General features: G+C 46.0%; 9 protein-coding genes across 9 annotated transcripts, besides 3 other annotated features; 4 read left to right on the top strand and 5 right to left on the bottom strand.

Moving 5' to 3' along the window:
• Positions 1-445: 445 nt before the first annotated feature.
• Positions 446-1,420, bottom strand: TSTA_092030 (mRNA decapping hydrolase, putative; the record flags this gene model as incomplete). The annotated part of the gene is made up of 2 exons (XM_002478879.1): positions 446-1,209; positions 1,234-1,420. 2 exons carry the CDS (start codon positions 1,418-1,420, stop codon positions 446-448), a joined length of 951 nt encoding a protein of 316 aa, XP_002478924.1.
• A 1,022-nt stretch (positions 1,421-2,442) lies between these two features.
• Positions 2,443-2,898: a mobile genetic element.
• TSTA_092020 (uncharacterized protein) lies at positions 2,470-3,042 on the top strand (the record flags this gene model as incomplete). The annotated part of the gene is made up of 2 exons (XM_002478878.1): positions 2,470-2,482; positions 2,504-3,042. 2 exons carry the CDS (start codon positions 2,470-2,472, stop codon positions 3,040-3,042), a joined length of 552 nt encoding a protein of 183 aa, XP_002478923.1.
• A 55-nt stretch (positions 3,043-3,097) lies between these two features.
• TSTA_092010 (mannosyl-oligosaccharide alpha-1,2-mannosidase, putative) lies at positions 3,098-5,152 on the bottom strand (the record flags this gene model as incomplete). Its single annotated transcript, XM_002478877.1, has 3 exons — positions 3,098-3,843; positions 3,896-4,647; positions 5,040-5,152. The coding sequence occupies 3 exons, from the start codon at positions 5,150-5,152 to the stop codon at positions 3,098-3,100; spliced, it is 1,611 nt and encodes a 536-aa protein (XP_002478922.1).
• A 2,141-nt stretch (positions 5,153-7,293) lies between these two features.
• TSTA_092000 (nucleoside-triphosphatase, putative) lies at positions 7,294-8,217 on the top strand (the record flags this gene model as incomplete). The annotated part of the gene is made up of 5 exons (XM_002478876.1): positions 7,294-7,512; positions 7,581-7,654; positions 7,721-7,959; positions 8,017-8,078; positions 8,158-8,217. 5 exons carry the CDS (start codon positions 7,294-7,296, stop codon positions 8,215-8,217), a joined length of 654 nt encoding a protein of 217 aa, XP_002478921.1.
• Positions 8,218-8,863: 646 nt separating this feature from the next.
• Positions 8,864-12,481, bottom strand: TSTA_091990 (RNA binding protein Jsn1, putative; the record flags this gene model as incomplete). The annotated part of the gene is made up of 2 exons (XM_002478875.1): positions 8,864-12,179; positions 12,246-12,481. The coding sequence occupies 2 exons, from the start codon at positions 12,479-12,481 to the stop codon at positions 8,864-8,866; spliced, it is 3,552 nt and encodes a 1,183-aa protein (XP_002478920.1).
• A 1,928-nt stretch (positions 12,482-14,409) lies between these two features.
• Positions 14,410-16,257, bottom strand: TSTA_091980 (transposon, putative; the record flags this gene model as incomplete). Its single annotated transcript, XM_002478874.1, has 2 exons — positions 14,410-14,445; positions 14,671-16,257. The coding sequence occupies 2 exons, from the start codon at positions 16,255-16,257 to the stop codon at positions 14,410-14,412; spliced, it is 1,623 nt and encodes a 540-aa protein (XP_002478919.1).
• Positions 14,725-16,212: a mobile genetic element.
• Positions 16,258-16,688: 431 nt separating the features above from the next.
• On the top strand, positions 16,689-18,827 carry TSTA_091970 (signal transducer, putative; the record flags this gene model as incomplete). Its single annotated transcript, XM_002478873.1, has 2 exons — positions 16,689-18,465; positions 18,535-18,827. The coding sequence occupies 2 exons, from the start codon at positions 16,689-16,691 to the stop codon at positions 18,825-18,827; spliced, it is 2,070 nt and encodes a 689-aa protein (XP_002478918.1).
• Positions 18,489-18,510: a sequence feature (AT_rich).
• A 1,651-nt stretch (positions 18,828-20,478) lies between the features above and the next one.
• On the top strand, positions 20,479-21,843 carry TSTA_091960 (uncharacterized protein; the record flags this gene model as incomplete). The annotated part of the gene is made up of 3 exons (XM_002478872.1): positions 20,479-20,840; positions 20,971-21,030; positions 21,087-21,843. The coding sequence occupies 3 exons, from the start codon at positions 20,479-20,481 to the stop codon at positions 21,841-21,843; spliced, it is 1,179 nt and encodes a 392-aa protein (XP_002478917.1).
• A 205-nt stretch (positions 21,844-22,048) lies between these two features.
• TSTA_091950 (cytoplasmic asparaginyl-tRNA synthetase, putative) lies at positions 22,049-23,842 on the bottom strand (the record flags this gene model as incomplete). Its single annotated transcript, XM_002478871.1, has 2 exons — positions 22,049-22,175; positions 22,233-23,842. 2 exons carry the CDS (start codon positions 23,840-23,842, stop codon positions 22,049-22,051), a joined length of 1,737 nt encoding a protein of 578 aa, XP_002478916.1.
• Positions 23,843-25,652: the final 1,810 nt, after the last annotated feature.

Here is a 25,652-nt window from a genome sequence, read left to right as displayed (position 1 = left end):
GTCTGTGAAGAGCACATTCGAGGTGCTTCGGAGAGCTATCGGACTTCTTTTGCATAGCTGCTTGGGAATTCAATGACTGAAGTTGCATGCCAGACGAAAGCGAGGCGTTCCCAGAATGGCGACCGGAAAAGGTATTGGATAGTTCTGACATGGTGGAATAAGTACAGTACTTGTAAACATAGAATAGGCAGTTGAAAAACTGGATTTCAGAAAAAGAAGAACCTGCCACCAGAGAAGATTATGGGTATTGGTTCTCCTTTGATTCCAGCCAAATCAGTGAAAAAGGCACGAGTCCCTACCCTCGCTATAAAGTGCAAGTGCTACGAACTTTGACAATTTTCACAACACGGATATCAACTTTTTATTTCTACAAGGCTTTTGATATCAGTTATGGTGAGGTTTAGTGTCATTAATCTAGCCTAGGAATCTATTATTTGCTCAAAACTTAAAGTTTTTCGCCTTTCTTCAGCGGCTCATAGACGGTACTCCACAGCTCACTCGCCTCCCCCAAGAAATAAGACAAACTCACATCAGCCATACCAGCTTCATCATCTCCAGCTATAGCCTCAAGTTGTCCAATAATATTTTCCAAGCCGAACGCTTTCCCGACAGCTTGCGTCTGACCCGCTTCCAGCATGACATTGACAACATGGACATGGAAATGGTAGTAGGTCGGCTGATAGTGGACATACATCTTCAACTGATCTTCCTCGATACGACCTTCATAAGTCTTGACCGTAGCATCAATGAGTCTTTGCCGTAAATATTTGAGCCATGGGATATGTCTCCGTTTCAGATCACGCAGTGACCATATATCCCGTCTTTCGACTAGGACAAGCAAATGCAACGAACTGATTGTCTTTCTATCCCAATTGAGGTCTGGTAGCATCAAGAATCCATCTTCATCAGGGCTGTCACCCTTGTCTCGCAGTAGGACGTCGTCTTGCTCTGTGCGGCCCTCGAGGATGTTGAATATCCAGTTTAGTCTCCCTTCCTCGCGCTTCTGCTGCATGTATGGGCGAATATACTCTCTGTAGATCTGCGGTGTTTCCGTGACCATTCGTACAGGTTGAGCGGAGTATTTTCTGATATGTTGTGCTGTGCAGGGCCAAATGAGGTTCAGTTTGAGGTCCGGTGGACTGCTGCCGTAATCACCGTTTACTGGTGATGAAGCATTCGCCATATACCATTTGTAAATGTCATTGTCGCCTAAATTGCGCACTCGAGATATACTCGAGTGAAATGCTCGTAGTACTTCAAGTGAATCTGTTGCGAATGCGGCACGTTCGGCGATGAGAATGCCCTGCTTACCATCGATATGGCCAAGTAGTGCAATGCGACGGTCGCTCTGGTCTTGATTGAGCAGTCTTTCAATCTGGAATCGAGAGATGAGTGATTCTGCCGCGGACTTGTCTTCCATTGTGCGACAGGTGTTGATTTGAAAAGTGAAGAAAGAGTTATCGATAAGAGATAAGATGATAGGAAACCGCGCTAGCTATGCTGAAACATCCTGCAAAGCCTCCTTTCCGAAACTGGAAAGGCGCACATTGCGCTAGCCCGAAAAGGAAGACTAACAATAACCCTAATTTTTTTGATCCACGACGAATCCAAAATGGAGACTACTGTTTTCTCCACAGACTCGCTTTCCTGAAGAAGACAGAATAATGGGGTAAAGTGGGAATATGTAGACATCTGATAACCTTTTCTGAGGACAGCTCTGCCACTCCAAACATTTTCAGCTTTTTCCGAGCTTTAGCTTGCGTACCCTGTCTTGGGCATCATCATACTGCTGCCACGTCAGTCTAGCGGATTCAAGTCGAGTTCCCAAGCCCACTGCTAGCTTTATTCGTTGTCTTGCACATATTCTAAATCTTATTGTTAAGGAATTTCCTACTGTTTTGAAAGCTAGTGATGTTATAGGAGACTTTCAGATCATTGAAGATTTGGAGAATAATCTGTCTCTTGTACAATCCCAAAGGTGCTTTCTCTCGCATACGCATTTTGAATTTATACATCTCCTCGACCACAGAGCGAAAGAGGGAGTTGCAGAATCTATGCTGGATAAAAGGGATGAATTCAAAGCTTATTTAGTATACTGTATGATGTTACTACTCGCTGGAATTCCTTTTATCGCATGCTTAATGATGCTTGGAATGTATGAGCTTAATAATGTTGAAAAAACAATATAGCTAACTTTTAATTGGCTGCTCCTCAGATTCAGGAATATCTTAAGATGAATTATATCTTACCTCCTTTTACTGACCAAGACTGGAATCAGCTTGGACAAATCCGGATAGTCCTTGCAGAGTTTGATAGATATATACACTGGAGCTCTCTACTGATATTCCACAAATCAGTCAGTCTTTGGCTATCTACTATCAGCTCTTCGATCTTCTATAAGAAGTTCAGGATAGGAAGAAAAGGTTCAAGGACTTTCACATAGATATCGCTAACGCAGCCAAAAGTGCCATGGCAAAATACGGTAAGTATTATACGCTTATAGATAATTCATGCAATATTCTCTATATTACAATGCTTTTGGATCCTCGATTTAAAAAATTTGTTCTTGAGCATAAGTTACAGGATGAAGCTAAGGGTATTATTACTACTATGCAAGAGCAGCTTGAGATCCAGTATCCTATAATTTATAAGACTGAACTTACTACAACTTCAGAAGAACCAGAACCATCAGCCGCATTTCAAAACCCGCATAAGACCATAGTATCAGAGATGATGAGTAAGATCAAGGCAAAGTCGCAAAAGTCTGCAGAAAAATCCTCCGATATTGCACGATATCTCAATTCTGATGTTGTGAAATTTGACGAGAAGAAGAGAAATTTAATTCACACATGGTGGAGAGGTCATATAGATGAATGTCCACGCATGGCAGCGGCTGCATGGACAGGATATCACCTGACTCACGTAGACGCCTGCCTCTGTGCCATATTGGAACTAGCCCGTTCTAGGCGAGGTGTTGATATCAACCCTCGACCTCACCACTTAGCGAGAGCACACATGACATCTTCTAGAGCCTCATCATAATTTCCAGTAAGCTAGCCCACACCTGGATTTCAAGCATTATGCTTAGAATAGTGGATCATCCTTCCCTCCTGAACGGATGTGCTTCTGTATTCAAGACGTAATGGTCTAAACTGACCAACTCGGGCTCACTGAATAGCAGGTAGAAATACTTCAGCGTCTCCGCCAGCCAAAAGCTCTCCATTGAATCTGCCTTGCCTGGATTCGGATCCATCACATTTTCCAGCCTTGCATGTGCAATATCTGTTCTTGAGTATCTCTCTATAGACTCAAACATTCTCCATCCTTTTTCCTGCCATGACGGATCACCGGTGAGACGGTACATTATAAATACAGATTCAATAGCCTCCGGACGGAGTTGATAAGATGGATCATCGACACGCGTAAACCCGTCACCCTGACCATTCCAAGTGCAAGGGTTAAGGTCAGCGCATTGGTCGACGTGGAAGATTTCGGGCATGATTCCTGACGGTGTATTTTCATAGGCCCAGACACAGCCATTTGTCAGTTTTGTAGCGGTTTCTAGTTCTGTTGGAGAGTTGTTTATCTTAGCTCCCAATCCTACCATCCCACCAACGAAGCAACTAAGATGTTGGATTTGTGTGTCGAGATTTGCAACGCCAGTATTAGCATTGGCATTACCAGAGTACAGAATATCCGGTTCTCCTGGAAGGGAAGGACGGAAGAAAAGATGTCTGCTGAAAGAGTGGAGAGCGATGCGGTACATTTCGAGGTACTGCTGCGCGACAGAAGAAGACGAAGGTAGAAGAAGATGTGTCTTCGGCAAGTATTCGTAAAGAGAGTCTGTGAAGTATTAGTCAAGTGATGAGGTGCTTGTCCAAAGAGTGGGACTTGCCAGCAAAAGCACCGAGTGTAAAATCACGATTCGAGAATGACAAGCTCTCTCCCTTACAGTCTGCATACGACGGCCAAATACCCGGCAAGGCATTGCTATTTTGCGTTTGCGCTAATTGGTCTGTGATCTTCTGGATCGCATCTGCGTACTTCGCGTCTCCAGTAACCTGGCTAAGCCGAATAAACTCCAGGCTTAAACTTCCAATCTGCGCGACCACCACCCCATTTTCGCTTTCTATTTTTCCAGTGCCGACGTTCTCCCACCAATAGTATGGAGTGGGAATCCCATTTTCAGTGTTGAACGCCCCATAAAGGAAATCCCCCAACTGCTGCGCTTTCCGGAGGAGTATTGGGTACTTGTGCCCGCTAATATCCCATGCGCCGAGTAGTCCACCCAAGTATCGGATCGTGACTTCGAAAACAGGGACCCGCTGTGCATTCGGCTTTGAAAAATCGATCTGCTCTAACGCTTTAAGAGCACTGTCAAACTCATCCTTTAATCCCATTATCCATAATGTGTCTAAACTATCCACTAATGTCGCTGCCCAGCCAACAAAGGGATCTTTGTACCCGCCAGAGACTGGCAAAACTTCATCGTGTAACCATGCCTTCTTTTTGTATCCTATCCAAGCATGCTGAAAAGCGGCCTTTATTCGAGTACGTCGTTGTAATCGCACAGACTCTACGATTTTGGACTCGGGTCGGAAGGAGGCTTGTATTCGGTATCGACCGACACTGCTCTCGCTTTTGTGGCTATGGAAGCCATAAAGAATGAAGAATAAAATGACAGCCGCGATTACGAGAAATCGAATGCGTTTCTGCCCCAAAGAGAGAGAAGAGAATGATGGATGGTCTGCAGATTGTACAGGCTAGAATTTACTAGGGTTTCTTTGTAATGTCTCTGGCATATTTGGTAGACGCTCCACGCTAGAGGAAGAGGGAGGGTGTCGGAACGTGAATATCAACCGTTCAGCACCGGATATTATCATAGTTCTATCCGCTGCCCCCCTAGTTCTTGGAGAGAGACACACGAGACACAAGATTAGGGATTCAGTATTACTGGCTCAGTCAGCTTGCTGGATTAGCTGTCCAGGCTGTTCTCATTAGATTTTGCGATCTAATGAAGGTAAACCAAGTAAACCAACAGTCTACAGATACCATCACCGGTCATGGTCGTGGTAGTCATCGTAGTCGGTCCAGAAGTTGAAGATATGTATATACCCGTGAGATGCGTCAGAGTAGGAAATCCAGTGGACATGGCGACAAAGTCGATTTGTACGCAATAGTTAAGGCCTTGGATGAGCTTGCAGCTGGGCCCGAGTTCGATGACGCTTGGGTTCTGCTCCAATGTTAGATACGCATGGATCCCAGCAGAAAAAAAGGCAATCAACACTCAGTCATTCTTCTAATTCGGCATCTGTCAACCCAAAGTACGACTCAATGATGTCGCATGTCAGAGAAATTGATATTTGTACCCATTCCGAGCAAGAAGACGTTGTTCTCATAGCAGCAGTTCCCGCCAGTGTCACCAAGTACGCACTTACCAGCTCGATGCTTATTAGAGCACATGCAATCCGGTAGAAGAGATTCATGGTTGCATCAACTTGAATCTCGAATGGGATTCAACTAAAGTATGACTCAGCAAAAACTTAGTATACCAACAGAGATACTGAGTATTTCGTAGGCTACCACGCCCCTATATAAAGGTATCTGGATACCCCAGGTCTAGAGATACATGCCCCAGCCGCTGGCGATGTTTTCATCTTATACAATCGGAGGGTTCTTTGAATGGGTCACTTCCTCGCACCATGGTTATACGGAAATATCCGCGTACTCCGAAAAGGAAGGCCCAGCATTGTCTTGCTTGTTCAGCGTGTCTAGGCCTAAGAAAATTTCTTTCAATATAATGTACTATGTGGCAGCTTTTTCTAGTGCTTTAAATGTATTTAGCGTGGCATGTAGAACAGCCATGATTTCTTTTTTATTCTCGGCATAGGCAGTATAGATAGTATTCAGCTCAGGGTTGACCTCTGCCGTAGTGGAGAAAGGGATGCAATCAGCATAAATCAATTCAACACTGATCTATTTCATTTTCTAGTACATTTATATTGACTCTAATTTGACTAGCATAGTCTAACACTGTACCTCAATGTAACATCATGTACCACCAAGACTTAGGTAGGATCTATAAGCACGTTGGTTATAGTAGTCATTTCAAGCTTAAAGGTATTACCCATTATCATCATAATGATAATATGCTATAAATTAATGACTAGTCCAATTAGGAAGGTACTTTCAACAACTTTAATACTATTTATATGCGGTGTCTTACCAATCAGACATGATCCATTAAATGCACTGAAAATTCTTGCGTCCGAGTTGATTGAGAGATTTATAGTTGAGCCCCAGCCAGTGCAGGGGTATCTAGGTTGCTGTAGAAAAAGTTTCAATCCAGCTTCATACACTTTCCTCTCACCAGATTTTCTGGACAAAGCGCTCTACAACTAGTTAGTTCACTAGTTAAGTAACTTGTATCTACTATATATAATACTTCCTAGATTTATTATATATATAGCTCTGACTATACTGGACGGCACTGTCTGTAGAGAGTTAAAGAGTGTTTGTGGGATTGAGCATGTATATGTGGGTTATGCATTCGTTCAGGGTTATACCAGTCACGACTGTCCCTCTTACATCTAGGGACATTTCCAGTGGACACAAAAATGTTAAATTAATGCCTGTGCACCCGACAATTTTCTCATAGGATGTGAGAAATTCGAGAATTAGATCCACATCATTAGTTTCAGCAACGTCAAGGGATATCTAGATTCTAGTAATATCGTATTCACTCAGCCGTGACCGTAGTAAGGTTTTGTCCTCAAGGCAGTATTCCGAAAAGGGGGGCAGTGCTAGTAGCACATGTGATAGGATACCGCCACCTTGGGTTCTGCCTCAATATCGAGATCAAGGTTTATCAGATTTTTCAACTAGTCTTTGGAAAATTATTCTAGAAGGTGATATGTTCAGAGTCGTATGAGGGGTTCCTGGCATGTTTGTCAGTTTCCTGTACCCCAAACCCTAACTCGGATACCTCGCGGCTGACGTCCCATAGTGGTGGAGGCTCTGCACGAAACCAGCGAAGGTCTAATATATCAAAATCAACCTCATCGGAGATATAGAATGAGAGTAGCGGATATAAATTCGTGTATTTTCCTCAAGCTATGATGGTCCTTGATACTCATTGACATCCCTTTTCAACCACGACGAGAAAATTACCTAACTCAGTAATAATCCCAGCGAACGTTCGCACTGAAATCTGAACGCTTCACCACAGCTCTATTTCATCCACACCCTTCTTTTAACTGTCCTCTCTGAGAAAAAATTTTACTATTTATCAAAATGCCTCTCCTTCTCCCACCATCCCCAAGCATTACAAGCAACAAACTCAAACTCTCAACCCTGACCTTCGTAACTTCCAACGCTGACAAGATTCGCGAAGTCACCTCAATCTGCAAACGGTATGGTATAAGCGTCAGTGTAATGGGTATTGATCTCCCAGAGTTACAAGGATCGATTGAAGAGGTGGCAAGGGAAAAGTGTCGTCAGGCTGCTTTGGCTGTATGCTTACCATTCTCTTTTCTTTTGTACGGGCTAGTTTGCTGACAGTTGAGTTGTTGATGGAGTAGGTAAACGGCCCAGTCTTGATAGAAGATAGTGCACTTATATTCCACGCTTTGAATGGTTTGCCAGGCCCTTATATGTACGCTCCCATCTACCAACCTATCCTTGCCTATTTCACATCCCTAACCACCACTACGACAAACAGAAAATGGTTCTACCATTCCCTCGGCCTCCAGGGACTTAACCGCATCCTAGCCGATCACGAGGACAAGTCCGCCGCCGCAGTGTGCACATTCGCATTCTCATGGGGTCCTCGACCCGCTCCAACAAACGAGGATAGTGATAGTGATGGCGGCGATGGCAGCAGCAGTGAGCCAGAAGTATTCCTTTTCCAAGCACGGAATGAAGGAAAAGTAGTTCCCGAAAGGGGGGATTTTGGATTCGGTTCGTATTTCCTCCTATCTGCGTATTGACGGGGAGTATCATGCTCATGGTTATTAGCATATGATCCAATCTTCGAATATGAAGGAAAGACGTATTCGGAACTCCAGCCTGAGGTTAAGGTATACAGCTCTTCTTTTCTTTGATACCAAGTAATTTCTCCGTGAAATGTTAGCTAACCTGGGGCCGATGATGGCACAGAATCAAGTCTCGGATCGGTCGAAGGCATTGACCAAGTTTATAGATTGGTTGGCTAGTTAGATGGCTGATCAGTATCCTACTGGTCAACGTTTGTATTTCTATGTTATAATATGAGAAAATGATAAGTCCAGTTTAATGTACCTAGAGACCCGAGTATTTCATCATGTGGATTGAAGCGGTGATTGGTTCATAGCAAGACATTTTATAGAATGCAACATCATGACAATTCGCATCTCCTAGCTGAAACTCGGATTATATGCTTGTATAACTCATAGCAAGAAAAATGACGTTAAAAAGGTTTAATTTTGATACACAAGAAAAACACAAATTCATGAAGAGAAGCGAATAAACCCGAACAATCGGCATCACGTCCCTCATCAACACGAAAAAAAGTAATAACCAAAAAAAGAACATCAAAAGGATAAATGACTTTCCAAATGAATGACCGTTAACAACTCATCATATCCTTGCCTCCCACCATACGAGCCAGCGCCGGTTAGAAGTCAAGGTCGTAAGTAATACGAAAAAAAAAGTAACAAATTTTGCATACATGGACAATGGGTCGCTTTTTGATGATGGAAGATGAGAAGAATGAGAATGTTTTTACAAAACAAAGTCTATATCGAAGGGGATAAAAGGCATGTTACGTCTCGAGACATAATGAATCAGTGCTAATCGCAGATGTTAGTAACGCAACATATGTTAGTTAGTATGAATAAAAACTTACGCGTCCACGTCGACCAGCCCCGGCCTGGTTGGGAATAGCCTGTGTCTGGGGGTAGTATTGAGGTGAATACTGATACATCTGAGCCGGATTCAAAACAGGGCTGAACTGAGGGGGTGCAAAGGTAGGCTGTCCCATAATTGCATTTGAATTGACCTGAGGCGGTGCAGGCATTGCATTAGCACCTGGAAGACTCCTCATATTGTCCATGCCAGCAGCATAGCCCGGATAGACGTTTCCACCTATAGTGCCGGGATACATTCCGCTTTGGGGTACACCACGTGATTGAAGATACGCTTGATATTGCATTTGTTGTTGTGGCAAGGAAAGGACACTTTCCTGGCCAAAGCCTGGTCCGGCATTCATGCTACCAAGACCATTCATGCCATTGGCAGCACCCATTCCATTGGCAGCAAAGTCGTAATGCTGCTCGCCTGGTCGCCCTATCGAGACCCCATTCTCAATACCAGAACCCGGATACTGTGCACCAAACTGCCTGTCCGCCTGCTGCTGGTTCTGGTAACTGGAACCGGCTTGACGTGACGTCGGGCGGTGCTGTTTCTCGCCATTTGTCCCCTGACCAATACTTGCGTCCCTTCCAGAGTGATGGTCACGAGAACTTGCTCGAGAAGACAAACCAACTTCATCCATTAGCCGTTTATAGCCTTGGCTTGGGGTCGCCTTTAGCTTAGTCAAGACCTTGGACACATTCTTGACAACCTCGGAGCGCATCGATTCGTCAAAGAAAGGCGTAGTGAGGACTTTGAAGATCAAGGTAGCTCCAGAGCTAGGGTCACTGAGAATTCGCTCAAGAGCTTCATCGTTTGGACTGAAGAAGAGCGCCTTCAAAACGATCTCGCGCGCCTCAGGTTCGTTGCGCTGATTTATAACTTTCAAAACGGTCAAATAAGCAACTTTGTGTGTGCACAGATGTACTAGGTGAGGGACGAGGCGAGGAGCCAGTACAGTCCGTCGGCGAGGGAAGGTGCATGTATCGAGGAACCAGGTTAGCAGCAGGGCACCATTGGCGTTGGTCGCGAGCTGAACACTGTGCAATGCAATCGCGGCAGCAAGCATGCGCTGTTGATCTTTTGTGGCATGGTGGCTTTCCAGACATGCACGCATGGCACGGGCACCGAAGCGTCCTTGGGAGATCTCCCACATCCTGCTGAGCATGGTTTCGAAGATAAAGTCGTTGTATGGACTGCCGAATCTTAAACAGCACTGGAGAACATAATTGCCATACTGATCGAGGAAAAGAGGAACCGTGTAAGGTCGCAGACTATCTACGATCATTTGCATCTGGCTAGGCGCTTTTGCAACATCGATAATCTTCTGAGCGGCCCATGTGCCATTCTTATGGACTCCAATCTCGGCGAGATGTGGCGCAATCTGAAGCAGCATCTGCTCTTTCGTCTGTTCGGAACAAAACTCGAACAATTTCTGGACAACGGTATTTCCAAGATAGTCTGACGAAAGCTCCGCAATTTCCGGTAACATTCCGTTTGCGGTCTCCTCAATTTCTTGCACGGAGCAGAGACCGTTATCAATTCGCTTGCGGATGTCGCGAAGTTTCGGCGCATCATGCATTCTGGTGGTGCTTGGTTCAGGGACGGCGGGGATTTCGTCATTAAATGCCTGGAAGGCTATCGATCTCTGTACACTGGCAGTAATCGCTTGAACATCTGCGTCACTGGCCCCAAATTCCTTCACAATATCGGCCATTTCCATTCTCAAGTCTGACAAAGGAGGAACTCGTGGAGTATCGGTACCAGAGCGGTCTGGTTTGGATGCGTCGATGGCACCGTGCTCTCCCAGAGCAGTGTGTGGATCCGGAGTTGGCGAGAGATGTGTACCATTAGCTCCAGGAGTACCACTAGCAGAGGTACCTGGAACTTTGGCATAACCTATCCTTACAGGTCCAGCACCTGGGAAAATCTCTTTACCATTGAGCAGATTCTTTGCCTGAACAGCGCTCTCGAGACGCTCAAAATTGACAAATCCACAATTTTTGTGAGTGAGAACTCGCGTCGATTCGATCTTTCCGTACATGCTAAATATAGCATCCAAGGAAGTGACTGTCGTAGAGACCGGAATGCTTCCGATCCACAAGGCTCTAGTAGGGCCTTCAATACTGCCCTCGTCTGCAACTTCTGCCAGAGCACGAACATTCGAATTTGCACCGTTCGCTCCACCCAATTGCATCATTTGAACTGCTTCGGACAATTCATCGTACTCACTGCCCTCTGCGATACCAAGGTCTGCAGCGCTTATACTATTCTCCAGTCTAGAGGGAGTTGCAAGGTAATTGCGAATAGACGAGCGTTGTGGCGGGGTGTCGAGAATACCGGCGGTGCGAGCGCGAGGACGGCTTGCGGAAGCATGGTTGGCAAATGCCTGAACAGCAAGATTGTGTTGATGGATCTGAGCCTGGGTAGCGGCGAGCTGAGCGGCAGTCGCGGCAGCAGATGGGGTCAAGGTACCTGACGGAACTTGTGGATAAGGAGAACCGTATTCCTCATCGTCTTCGGCGTATTTCTCCTTTGCATTGACTGAGTAAGACCTGAATCTATTGTTGCTCTTGATCATAGCAAGTTCCGCAAGAAGTGGGGGTAGGGAAGATTGCTGTTGCTGCTGCTGCTGTTGTTGAAGTAAAGCTTCAACGGAAGAGTGTGCAAGTGAAGAGTTGTGTTGCTGTGGAGTTTCGGCCAAACCCAAGTAGTCGAGTGTCTTGACGTCGCTATCAGCGAGACCACCACCAGAAAACGATGATTGAGATGGAGATGTCGGGCCTTCCGAGGATCGGATACTGGCCAAGGTCGAAGCGCGATCCCGCCCTGACGCCCAACTTGTAGAGAATACAGAGGGACCAAATGGATTCGAGCCGCCTAGGAAGTTATTTGGGCGTTGAGGCATCGAACCTGCTCGCAAGCGAGACAAGACAGCTGTATTTGGTCCGGCACCTGCAGTTGCGGTTCTTCCGCTTGTATCAATACCCGATAAGCCCGGCGGACGGAATGGGCTGGTAGATGGCGTAGGCCTTGACGTCTTGGACATTAGGGACGGTGCCTGGGAGGTTGCGCTTAGTGTGCCAACAGGCGGGAACCGTGATGGTACCGTGCCAGCTCTTGCCCTTCGTGCAGGGCTATTCATTATAGGCTCAGATGGGATCAAGTCGGGAAATCCATCTTGACTAGGAGATTCAGGAATATTTTCACGTAAAGGGGTTGAGTGGCCGCTCGTTGGAGGACCCCAAATGCTTGTCGAAACACCTTCCTGAGCTTGAATCTCACGTGCTCTATTTGTCAGAAATCATATTAGTATGTTGCTGAAGTAGTGTTAATGCAACTGAGACATAGCTTACCGTTTCGAATACAGGCGAGTGCCTAGTTCGTGAGAGGGGGATCCAGCCCCTATGCGTGTACTGCCCAACGAACCTGGAGCACTTCCCAGTCCGTTGGTAGTACCAAACGGTGACTTGCCTAAATTTCCAGGCAACTCATTTGGCGAATTGCTGCCCGTCGACGTCCCTGACATTGGCTGAGAGACTGGGATGTAGTTGAGATTGAGATGGCCGTCCGGCCGCGAAACTGGCACCATTATAGATTATAGAAATATTTGACCGGGGTTTATAGAACTGAACCGAAGTTGTAATTGTTCGAGTAGAAAGAGAGACGGGGCTGTTTGACTGTTCGGTTCCGGGAGGATCCTTGAGGTGGATTGCTCGGTAAAGACGGAAGTCGCTATGAAAACCCCATAAGATTGTAAGATGCGATGAAGACAGTCGTTCAATCTCAATAAACGGCTTCACCTCCTTCTTTCTAATAGGAACCCAGGGAGGAAGTTGATGACTTGAGAACAAATTCGCGATCGCACTATACGCAATGGACCAACCACGCAGTGGCGGATCTTTAGCAGTAACAAGCTACCCGCACAATGTTCCAACACAGTGGAGCTTATCCGGATCGAAGAGATTTACCGCGCTCGCAAACAATTGTGGACTCTGAATAGGGTCAACAATCGCAAGCTGATTGTGTCACGGGACGCGGCTGGCAACGGGCGAAAGACAGGGTCATGCGAAAACCGGGAGCACACAGAAGGTAATTCCAGGCCGAATTAATTGGAATTAGAGTTATTATAAAGGATATCCCTGTAGAATAATTCCCAAATACGGCAGAAGTGCAATTGTCGTCGAGACACACAACCTCCGAGAAGAAGACCGACAAAGAGCGTTTTGAGGAGTCGTTCAACAGATCGGACAGGGTGGCAGGGGGGCGGAGAGAGAGAGCTGCGTTGATGGGGAAAACGGAGGACGAAACGAATCAATGGGATGAAGAGCAATTCTTCAGAAGAAAGATATTAATAGACTAATATTATCAAAGCCCCTTCGAGAGAGGTAGGGAAAGGAAGAGAAGAGGATGATAGGGGAGGGTTGAGGATAACGAGAGGATAAGATAGAGAAGAAAGTGTCAAGGTAATTGTCGCCAGGAGAAGGAGCGAAACGACGCTACTAGGGCCGCCCATAAAACTATGCCGCGTTTCGTACGGTAATGTAATTACAGTGTCTTCGTATGCTGGGTACTCAATATTACCAGACGACAAGAACAAATAATAATCACATTTCAGTTAGAAACTGGGTATATATCGCGGGAATTCAGCATACATAGTAATTACTTCTAGAGTATCTCAACAGTGCATGCCGACCTGTTTCAGAAAAAGATACCGTCATTGCATGCTATCCAAAGTAAGCTACTGGTTTTGAATCCTCCGATGGTATCGTTACCGTATTTACGATACGCAAGTACGGTTGACAGTTGGCTACTTAGATGCATCTAGAATGAATCAAGACTGAAAAGCGACATGTCAGCTTGATGAAGGACTCAGACTATCATCAAACTCGCTGCATGTGTTAAAACATACTTATTGAGCAGCCGAGAACCAAACCTGGCAGGTCGCGATAGCGACTTATCTGATCGATGATCGATAAGATCAGGGTTCCCTCCACAGTTCGTTTTGTAGAGCGCTTGATGAGGGGGATCGTGTTTCAAAGGAATACCGATTAAGTAGACCATGACGATTGCTCGAATCAAACAAGCTGGGTATCATCCTATTTATAGAGAGCGAGCATCCTGTCCAGATTGCTGTTTGGAACAGTAGCAGTAAGGGGCTGTCATTCCCCCCACACATGATTCGTCTACCCTAGCTCTTGGACATTCACCAGACCAGCCGCGTGTACACAGACAACTGATATGATCAGAAGATCACTCAACAGTAGTGTCCACACATGAGAGAACATATGTAGTTGTAACTACATAAGTAGAGAGTCTTAAGAGAGGAAATGACGCAGCGCCCCACAGATGTTTCTGTTTTGTAGCTGTCACGGGATGACATTCAGGAACAGCCATAACGTACGTTAACTTATCTTACCCCATGCTTACTCTGACTTAAGTCCTAGTTAACCGCTTCCAGCGGACTTAAGCTAGCCAACCGACTCTCCGCGCCAGTCGCCCTCTGAAACAGGACGTCCTTCAGTGTCTGAATATAGACTTGCCTGGTTTGGGTACCTGCATTAGTTAGTTAACAGTTAGTTAACGTAATTCCCAAGCGAACCGCCCACCCAAGCGACCCGCCCACCTCCCCGAAAAATAACTCTCTATATTGATTTCAAATCACAATTTCTTAATCACATACAAATTATATACAAAAAATTAATTAGTAGTAAGATTAGGACATCGATTAATTTTATGTCCTTCAACACCACAACCACTGCAGCGAAATTGGCGGCGTACGACTGCTTGAGAAGCTGGGAGCTCCGGCTCAACTGGAGCAGCCGTAACAGCTTGAGATGCCTCAACCTGACCTTGTACAAGCGCTTGAGCTTCTTCACTAGTAATCCCATGCTCAATAGATATCTTTTTCTTAGATTTTTGGCGTTTTTGCTTCTCTTTTTCATTCGCAGCTCGTAAATCATGGTTTTCTTTCCGTACGAGTAAAGTATCATTCGCTAGTATTTCGTAGGCTTTTGACAACCGTATAACTGCCTGATTGATTTCTTGATTCTGATTTCCTGTGCGCTCATTTATATGTTTATTGATTGTAGTTGACTGGCGTACAAATTGGCGTATATTTTGAGGTGTTTGTAAGCAGGATGATGCTGTATTGCTTGATCGACTTGGAGGGGGGGTTGGAGTCTTCAATTGAATATTAAGATATTGAAGAACTCGATCTGGATTGAAAGGCACTAATCCAGTGGCTGCGAAGCTATTCTGAATAGATTGAGCTTTATATGCCACTGTACGAGCCTGTGGAAATGCTGTTAAAAAGTCCATTTTGTCGATATGATTGAATCCAAGCCTCATTCGTTGCTCAACAACCTGCCCATAATACCGTTTTAAAACTGCAAAACAGCCAACATCAAGAGGCTGTAATAGATGCGAAGAATGAGGTGGCATGCAGATTGGAATAATATTATTCTCAGTGCATGTACGATCAAATTCTGGAGTCAAATGGCTTCCATGGCCATCAAGAATCAACATTCGGTATTTTCCCATTGTACGATCATTAATATTAGGAATAAAATGGGTTTTAAGCCATTCTAATCCTATTTGATCTGTTGTCCAACCATTATCGCTAATATTGATTCTCCAATCATCTGGAAGATCCTCAAACCAACCTAATCGTACGTTTTTCTTTGCTTTGAAAATAATGTACGAAGGTAACGCCCAACCAGTTGAATTTGTTGCTTCAATTGCAGTCACCCATTCTCGATTTCCAGGCTGTAAAAGCTTTGGCTGAGCATATCGATCGCTTCCAGTAATAACCTTCGCAGATGCACAGGGTCCCATAGCAAAGCCAGTCTCATCAAAGTTATAGATATCTTCTGGTAAGATTCCATACTCAGATATAGCAGCTCGTACGCGGTCAAAATGTTCTTGAATTATCTTTGGATCTTCACATTTGGCACGTTCATAGTTATATTTCCTTGCGAATTTAGAATCAATCTCCGGACGGCGTTTAATCAGATTGGTCACCCAGTTTTTTCCAACTTGTGATTTTCCATGTTGTTGTAGAAGATAATTGACCATTTCTCGTACAAGAGAATGTCGGGGAGGTAATCCACGTCGATCTAAATCAAGAACCCATTTGACAAGTGAATCCTCCTCAGATTGAGTCAATTTATGGTGGTTGGCACGCTTTTCACCTTTATATTCAATGCCTTTGAGTCGATCTCGGAGAGTCGTACGAGGAATATCATAAATCCTTGTAGCTTCACGAATATTGGAAATTCTTCCATTTTTCAAATCAGAAATAGCTAACTGGATCTTTCCCTCTATTTGAGCAGATTTTAAGGGATCTTTCTTGCGAATTGGTGGCATTTTGACGCGTTGAAATATGAGAAATCAATATAGAGAGTTATTTTTCGGGGAGGTGGGCGGGTCGCTTGGGTGGGCGGTTCGCTTGGGAATTACGTTAGTTGAGACCTGTTTGGTTGATTATGTAATGTGGTATTTTTACGGCGACATTTAGGTCACGTGCTCTTAGCTCGGCACGAAGTCATGTGACACGGCGGCTGCCAAGACACGCCGACGCAGAGCTTCTTTACAGACTGGCGGCGATGATTCAATGTTCCTTTGTTTCTCAAAACAATCACAACTCACGGATAAAGTCAGATTTACGAGTTACATTTCAATCACGGACAGCTCTATACAAACAACTTACTGTCGAATGTCAATACACCCGATCGCCATTCTAGTCTAACACATTAGGAAGATTCGCGCAACTGCGCAATCTTCATGATACAGCAATCATGGCAACCCCGGATGAGACGTCTTCTTTAACCGGAGCAGACACTGGCGCCGACACATCCGACGATGAGGTCGTTGAATCCCTGGTCGCTGGTCGACAGAAACGAAGTACAGCCGGGAGGAACATGTCGTCTTTACTCGATGCCGCTGCCGACGATGATTTAACGCTTCTGTTTGCCGAAGATGAGAACGACGACGAGTTTGATGAGGAAGAAGGAGCCGACGGGGAATTTGATGACATGCGTTTAGATTCTTCGTCTGAAGACGAGGACGACCAGGGACCGAACGCGGCGGATGACGACCTGGAAGGGGAGAAAGAGCTGGAAAAACAAGCGAGAGTCGAACGGAAAAAGCGCAAAGCTCAGGAGTCTCTAAGGCTTACGGCTCTGCGGAAGAAAGTGAAGATTGATTCACCTTCCTTGTCGAGTACATCTGCTACTACACCGCGTCCGAAGAAAAAGTCTGAACGGGTCTCGTGGCTACCGACGCCCGAAGAGGGACCGGTTCGATCGTCTTCCCGTCGCCAAACTATGCAGAACAAAGAACTTACGCATGCTAGGCTAAAGGACAGTGAACAAAGACGAATTAAGCTTATTGCAAATATGGAGGAAGCCGCCAAGAGGAAGCAAAGATTGAAACCCAAAGTCATGACACAGGAGGAACGATTAGCCGAAGCAGCAAAGATTGAGCGATTAAATAGTAAAAGCCTGAATCGGTGGGAGGAAATGGAGAAACGAAAGGCTGAGGAACGCAAGGCTAAGCTTGAGGCTCTCCAGAACCGCCGTCTTGAAGGACCTGTTATGTCGTGGTGGAGTGGGATTGCCAAGTGGGTTAATGGGAAATTGGTGCGTGTGGGCAATGTCGAAGTTCAACCGAAATCTGAAGAGAAGGAACCTGAGCGGAAGAAGAAGGCGAAGGATACGTCGCAGGAGGCGGTCAAGGCGGAATCTCTCCATCCGACGAGTTTAATTCAAGAGAATACAGCTACGGTTGTTAATGGGGAAACCGCATCTGCACTACCAAACAAGATCAGCACGCAGGCACAACAAAACGTGACAGTGACGAGCCCTCAAGGATTTCTTGACGGCACCCATCAGCATGCGTCTGTACCGACAACACCGGCACCGGAGAAATCAGAGCCAGAGGTTGAGGCTCTCCCGGAATCAGCGCGCGTTGAAGGGACTACGAGTGGGAAGACTGCTGAGGGCTCGAAGCTCGAGAATAAACCAGAGACCAAAGATAAAGAAAAGTCTGTGGCGGATGAACCGGCTGTGGACGGCAAAGAGCAGGACACAGGCGATACCCTAAGCAAAACTGCGCCAGAGGGTAGTTCTACAATTGCCGATGAAGCGCCCAAGTCGGAAACAAAGTCAATACCAAATGCATCTGAAGCAGCGGATTCTACGGCAGCAGAGACAGACAAGCCGGTGGAGACAAAGACTACCACAGAGCCAGCAGAACAAGACACATCAACTATCGCACAAACGGATAGTGTCGACAACCCCGATATTGAACCTGCTACGATACCTGCTACGCCTCTTCAGGAAAATACTGAACAAGCCGATGTGTCGATGCAAGACGTTCCTGGCCCGACCGAAGCCCACCAGCCCACGGCCGTGGCCGAGCCGACAATAAGCGAGATTGAAGCTGCAATGCGGCCCGAACAAGTCGAACAAACGGGCCGAAATCTACTCGTCCTAGAGAACTTTGACAACGCCACCATACAAAGCCGCGAGTATAGTATATATTTCAACGCCAAAAAACCACCTCGTTTGGCTAGTACGTTTGATCTCCACATACGCATATTATATATATATATATTTTCCGTATATACTAATAATCAAACAGAAATATCACAGCACCTCTGCCCAATAACATCACAACTGTCCCGCTACCGTGACCCAGACACGGGCCTCCCCTTTGCAAACGTCGTTGGGTATCGAGAAATTCGCAATCTGACCGAACAAAAGTACGCATGGAGCGGTATGCTTGGATGTTATGTCGGTAGTGCAACGGTAGCGGCGAATGGTGTTCCGGAACAGTTTATTACAGGGGTGAAGCCGGATAGGAAAGCTGAGTCGACTATTGATGTTGATAAATGTAGGAGCAACGGTGAAGCTATGGAGGTGGACGGTTCATGATCCGTCTTGGTATTATTATTATAGGCATGTTTACCATGAGAATACCCAAACACTGTGTTACTCTCAACCCTAACCCTGTATTGTATATCTAATGAAAATAATGACGCCTCACATTCTGTGTCACGCAAGAGTGCGATACAAACTCCCTCAAAATATGCTCATACAAACAGATGACACCACCATATGAGTGATTTATTCCGCCGCCTTATCCCTACCAAGGGATGAATCTTTTCCAGGCAGAAGAATAGCCATGTAATTGACGTCAACCACTACTTTACCTGTAACTCGTACGTAAGTGGTCCGCCACGTAGTGACATGACAAGTACTTTAAAATAGAACAGACAAAACCATGGATAGAAAGATTCTAGGTACCTTTTTCCGTTCGTATGTTTCCAAGATTTGATTCGTTCTTAATTCGACGACTACGTATGTCCACTCCACAGTCACAATACATATCACAAAAGAACAAGATAAAAGCTTGAAATGGATGTTGTGTAGCCGGAAGTGGTGCAAATGTACGGAGTATGGAGAAAGTAACAGTAACCCTAACCACCGGGGGGCGTCGTGTTACCCCTCCATTCCCCTCCACACCAGTCCCCTATCCCTTTTCGAATTTTCGCCCAATTTTTCTCAAGTGGACTAAACAAGTAGATGACATGAAGAAATTGATCTACCGGGCAGAACTCGTTCTAGAATGTCAAAAAGAGTGACTGAACAAGCGGAATATCCGGATGCGGTAATGATCTAATCGAATGATTCTCTCCACACATGACTACACACATTCTAGACTTTTGACAGATTGAAACTTGATTCGTGTGCTAGCTAGTTCATACATACCACGTATCATAGTATGCAGTTAATACTTGTGACTACACGCCAAAGGTCTAGGGTCTAGCCCATGTCTTGCACTATGGGCTCGGACAGATCGACTTATCTGCGCCGGCGCATCAACGTGCTTATCTTTTTGCATTTTCTTTTTCGTCAAGCGCGATAGTAACTAATAATAACGATTCCACTAATAGAATCCTTCTCCTCTGTGTCGTAAGTGCCGTGAAAAAGTGTTCTAGAATTCGAGTTAGGGTTAGAAAACGTAGAAAGATTACTGCATCAGGCTAGACTCAATTACGTGATGGATCTGATCAATCCCTCAGGCAGATATCTAGGTCTTATTTCATATTGCGAATGCATTGGATCATTTATTGTATTTATTCGAGTGATTCCTCTTCTTTTCTCTACCTTCTTACTCAGGAACATGTTTACTGCACACCGCTTTCTTATCTTTATCAACATACTTTCTAGCATTTCAGCCCTGATAGATAAGTAAGTACTAAGTTGCAAGGATCGAACCCTGTGAGTCATTCGGGCATTCTCATTTCTTTTCTTTTTTTCCCCTTTTCCTTTTCCGATTCTAACTCAGTTTGTTAGCAGTGGTTCTGTGTACCTTGAGAGCTACTCGCCTCGCGTGTACCTGCATCCATCTCGCAAAATTATATCGACATCACGAATATTCGACTTATAAAATAAAAATCCCTCAATTCTTCTGTCCTACCTGTGAATCTGTGAAACAAAAAGACTATCAAATCCATCCCTTTGATCCACCCTCCGCCATCAGTGGGTCTGTACATACTTATCTTGAGACAAGATAACAGTCATGCACCGCCAACAACAAAAGCCTCATACTAGAGGCACTACTAATACTTCACCGCCATCCACGAAACGGCCTCCTTTACACCGCCATACCTCTTCTCCTGTTGCTAAAACTACACCTACACCTACTCCTACTCCTGCTCCCTCTCCTACATCGCCTACCCCTAAAAAAGGCTCGGCTATCAAGCCCCAACGACCCGCCCTTTATCACCGCAAAACCGCTTCAGCTCATTTCCATCATCCTCAACGAAACAAATCCCATCAATCACTTGGAAGATTATTAGGGGCAGGATCTGGTCCTGCCAGTTATTCTGTCAAACCAGAAGTCGAACATTTTGAGATGGCGACTAGTTTTTTACAATATTGGTATGTCTACTCCTTATCTATCTATGTCCTACCAGCGGGGCGATTCGCCTCATTCTCTTCTTTTCTTTTTTTTATGTTCGTCTCACATTCCACGACATATCTGTTGTACTTGGCTGACGTCTTATATTAGCGCCATGTGTGAGAAACAGATAACGGTGCCCAGCAACTCGGTTCTGTACTGCAGTGAAAGGTATGTCGTTAACCCTTAACGTGTACCCTACCGTTCTAATTCTTGTTGCTATATAGCTGCCGTCGCAAAGACTCTTGCAAACCTCTCTCAGCTTCTTCATATACATACACAATGACCTCCTCCCCTTCATCACCCATCAACATCGACACCTCATCATCAATAATGTCTACCACACCAACCTCAAAACCAATTCCAGTATCCCGCCCTCTGGTCGCAAGGATACCTTCCGACCTCCACGACGCCAAATCGGATCTTGATCCCACCGAATGGAAACCCATTATATCCGGCGGTAACCATCGACACGGTCGAGACGGGTCGTCGACCTCGCTCGCATCGAGCGATGCATGGAACTATCTTTCTCAGTTCCATCATCCGCGCGGCCAAGACGAGAGGATCTCTTCATCGACTCCGTCGTCGTCAATGCCACTATTCCGTCGTCCGCCGACGGCTCGGAATAGTACCTCCAGTCTATCGACGATGGCGCCTTCGCTCGTTAATACGCCGAGCACGACCACCGCCTCGTCCTCTGTGACTGGTAGTCCGCCTTCGTCGTCATCCATGTCCTCTGCATCGGAATACATTAGTGCCGCTATTCCGTCCTATGGAGGATACGGCAACTATACTAGTACTTCAGAGATGGCGGTAGCTGGCATGATGGATCCCAGTCGTCCTCTACCGCCTCGACACAACCCTTCCTTCTCGAATGGTGGTGCCGGCGCCACTAAAGGGGTCGAATTGGTTGTGCCGCATATCATGGCCTCGGCTGAGGAGGAGGATGGGCATGTCCAGGAGGGGATTTGGATGAGAGTTTAGCCCTTCCTAGGAGTTTCTCTGGAATAGAGCTAGGATATTGGCGTTTTACTATTTCTTGTCATCTGTACGGTGTATGTAGTGATACATGGAGAGATTCTTTAATTCAAATCTGATCAAATGTGCAACCACTCAATACGTAAAGAAAAATTCATGCATTTTATCAAACTACCCATCATCCTGAAACCATTCAAATCAAACAGACAAACTATGGCGTGCATCGGCCCGTAAATCTCGGATACAAGCAGCATTCACGGACGGTGTAGCGACCACAAATCCAAGCTAAGAATCGCTCAAGGCCCAATCCGTAACCTCCGTGGGGCGACGTTCCGTACCTATTGACTAAAGTTAGTGCGCTCTATTTTAGATAGCAAAATAGAAGAGAGACGTACTTTCGCTGATCGGTGTACCAGTAATAGGGCGACGGATCCATCTCCTCCCGCTTATACGCGGCAATCAACTCATCCCAATCATCAATACGGCAACTTCCTCCTACAATCTCACCGACACCAGGCATGAGTACGTCAACACTTTCAGTGACTCGCGGATCCTGTGGGTCTTTCTTCATGTAAAACGCCTTGATTTCCGCGGGGAAATGTGTCAGGAAGATAGGCTGGTTGATGATATCCGTCATCTTACGTTCGGCAGCTTCCGCAATATCGTCGCCGAATTGATGCGGTTGTCCTTCTTCGTTGGGGATGTTGTGTTCGCGTAGCCAGTCAATTGCGTCCGAGTATCGCATGCGTTTGAACGGGCGCGACGGTACTTTGAAGTCTGGGTTGAGGTCCTTGATGAGTTTGGCGGTTTGTTCGTCGGCGAGCAATTCGCCAATAACTGTGGAAATGACTTCTTCCAAGTGTTCGAGGAGATCGTCGAAAGTGATAAAATCGAGCTCGGCTTCGATGTGAGTGTATTCAGACAAGTGACGACGGGTAAGCGATTTCTCTGCTCGGAAGGATGGGCAGATACAAAACACATCTCCAAGAGATGCCAGGCATGTCTCGAGATACAATTGCGAGGACTGTGTCAGATACGCTGGTTCGCCGTAGTAGTCAAACGAAAACAGTGTGCTGCCACCTTCGACCTGTGTCTGCACCATGGAAGGAGGGGTGACTTCCAACATCCTGGTCGCCTCGAATGTTCGCCTAAACGCTCTCAAGGTTGCTGCTCGCACTTTCATGACTGATGAAGAGGTCTCACCACGGAGAACCAAGTGTCGGTTGTCATAAAGTGTCTGAGGATCGGCATCCGGCGCCACTCGGCTGGTAATGGCCTCCTTATCACCCGCCGCCTTGCCAATGATCTTGAAATAGTCGGCGTGCAATTCTCGGTCGTTGGGGGCATGTTGCTTAGGAGGAACGGCGCGCATCTCTCCGTGGATGGCAATAGACGTCTCCAAAGTCAAGGTCATCATGTCGTAAGTCTTGACCATATCACCCGTCATGATACACTGAAGATATCCATATCCATCATAAAGCGTGATGAAAATAACATCCTTCTGTGATCGCAAACGATGAACCCGACCGAGCACGCGAACACGAGTTCCAGGCTCATCTGATTCTGGGGCACGCAACTTGACAATCGCTGGGTCCGTGACATCGAGTCGGATACGCACTGGCTTGGGAAGAGAAGCATCCTCTTTAATGATAACCTTCTTAGCCTCCTCGAGCACAACCTGACGCTTCTCGGCATCTGCCTTCTCGCGAATGGCGATTTCCTGTGCTTTAGCCGCTTTCTTTAATGCTCCTTCATACAGTCTGGTCGATTTCTTCATAGCCGACGCTGACGGTGCCTTCCACTCGAGACGTTCAGCTTCATTACCTTCCTCGACGGGGCCGGTGACCGATTTGCGGGTGAGGTACTTGATTCCCTCGGTAGTCGGGGCATGTTGTAGCATGGCATGGAGAAGCGATTTGTAGGGAGCGGCTTCGGTGCCGTTGGCCGAAGAGTCGTCTTTGCCGACATCTTCGTCAATGTAGATGTGCTGTTCGGGAGCCGCCATGTTGACGTCGGCTACTCAATGGAAATTCTCGTGGTTGCTCTGCAGCAAAATAGTTAATTGAGGTGATATAAAATGTGATTTGGCTTGTTCGCTGAATCTGATCAATGCGGCCTGCGACCTGGGGCTATGACTCAGAGATAAGAAAAGAACCAACCAATTACATGCAGTTTCTGAAAACTCCAGGTAGACCTCTTGTCGAACAATTGCAATCAATCGTACAATTCCTGCTTCAGGAATGTACTGTTGTGCGTCGAGTCGATTCCTGCACACAAAAAGGTGAGGGGTTGAAAATATTGGGTGGATGCGCACAAAAGGCGGAAAGATTGAGGGGCTCTTTCTTATCGTGACGGTTGACACCTTACTTACGTGGCAGAAACATCGACTACCTCACCCCTACGAACAAAATTATTACACTGGTTGTCCTAAATATCCAAGCTACTGCTATGGAGTAGTCATGCGTAGTTCATAAATTATTGATTACACACCTGGAATATACCCTAGGCATTCGATAGCCATTCCTCTGATAACCAGAGTCAATAGTCATGGTGTATCTTCTTGCGGAATGCGACTAGACTGCTTCGGTACGGGGTATATTCAATGCGTGATGTCCATTCTGCCGTAATAGCCGGCATTGCCACACGCTCGCTCATAAACAGAGACAGTCTGTCTCTGCTCTGTTGGCATATAAATCGAAACGAAAAAATGAGAAGTCTTCAAGTCTGAAAGAATTAATCTCGACAAAGATCGAAATAAGTCACATGATCTGATTCGGAATCTAACTGTTTCCAGCCTAGTTCAAAATCAGGTCAGGGGCTGGATCCACCCAGATGGATCTCGAAAAAGAAAACATTCTCTACTATGTACGTACGGAGGAGTATCTCGAGAGCCACGATCTGTCTACAGCCACCGAGTCAGATGTCTTCGATCTTGTCGTTTATGTATGAGAGCTGTTTCAAATATCGACCTTGCCGCCTCGCTGAATAACGTATAAGGTGCAGGCGGCTGATTTGACCAGCCATTCTGTATGCACAGCACAATAAGCAGCGACACCTCGCTTTGTTCTGATTGTCGACACGTTCTGTCTCCATCGGTGCGTATTGATGCTCTGCTAAATTTCAGCCATAGCGAGTCGACGCATAACCTAGACGGCAGTACGTACTCTTAAGCTGCGGCGCCCTCCATTGTGATGAACGTGTGCATACTTGTCTCATCGCTGCATCCACAAAACATACATAGTATGTATCATCTGAGGCTGAAGACTTCCGGTGATAGTGTTCATTGGACGAACAGGGGACAAGAATGGGGCTTCCTTTTAATTCTCGTACTAACCGCTCCGGGCTGCTAATTCCAAGTTCTAACCAAGTTGGCATTTGCCAACTCTTAGTTTCTACTTCTAGTGTCTGCCCCCTGGCTGGAATTGATTGTGGGAGGACACATCAAAGTTCAACCTTGGGGTTCATGGTCCTTATATCTACAACGCGTGTCAAGGATCCATGGATCCGCGCTCCTGATCCCTGGTGTCGAGACTCCGTACCTGGACTCAATCCACTTAACCTTCTATCAGCGCATGAATGTATGCGCATTGAATTGTCAGTCAATTGCAGAAGATGGAGGCTCCGTCTACCAAACACCGATTGGATACGAGTTCCAAGGTTCAATATTGGCCGAGAAGACTTCAGCTTCAGTGTCACTTGGTCTTCAGTACGTACTTGAATCTCGCCATGTGCGCGCATAAAGATTAAAAGTACAAGAAATGATCATCCCCACCAACTGGGATCAGCCTAGTGAGCCCTATTCATAGTATAATTAA

The sequence above is a fragment of the Talaromyces stipitatus genome, genomic scaffold (assembly GCF_000003125.1).
Source record: "Talaromyces stipitatus ATCC 10500 scf_1105507295527 genomic scaffold, whole genome shotgun sequence".
Classification (NCBI taxonomy): Eukaryota; Fungi; Ascomycota; class Eurotiomycetes; order Eurotiales; family Trichocomaceae; genus Talaromyces; species Talaromyces stipitatus.
The sequence above is the reverse complement of the archived record's forward strand: the minus strand, read 5'-3'. Positions and strand labels throughout refer to the sequence as shown.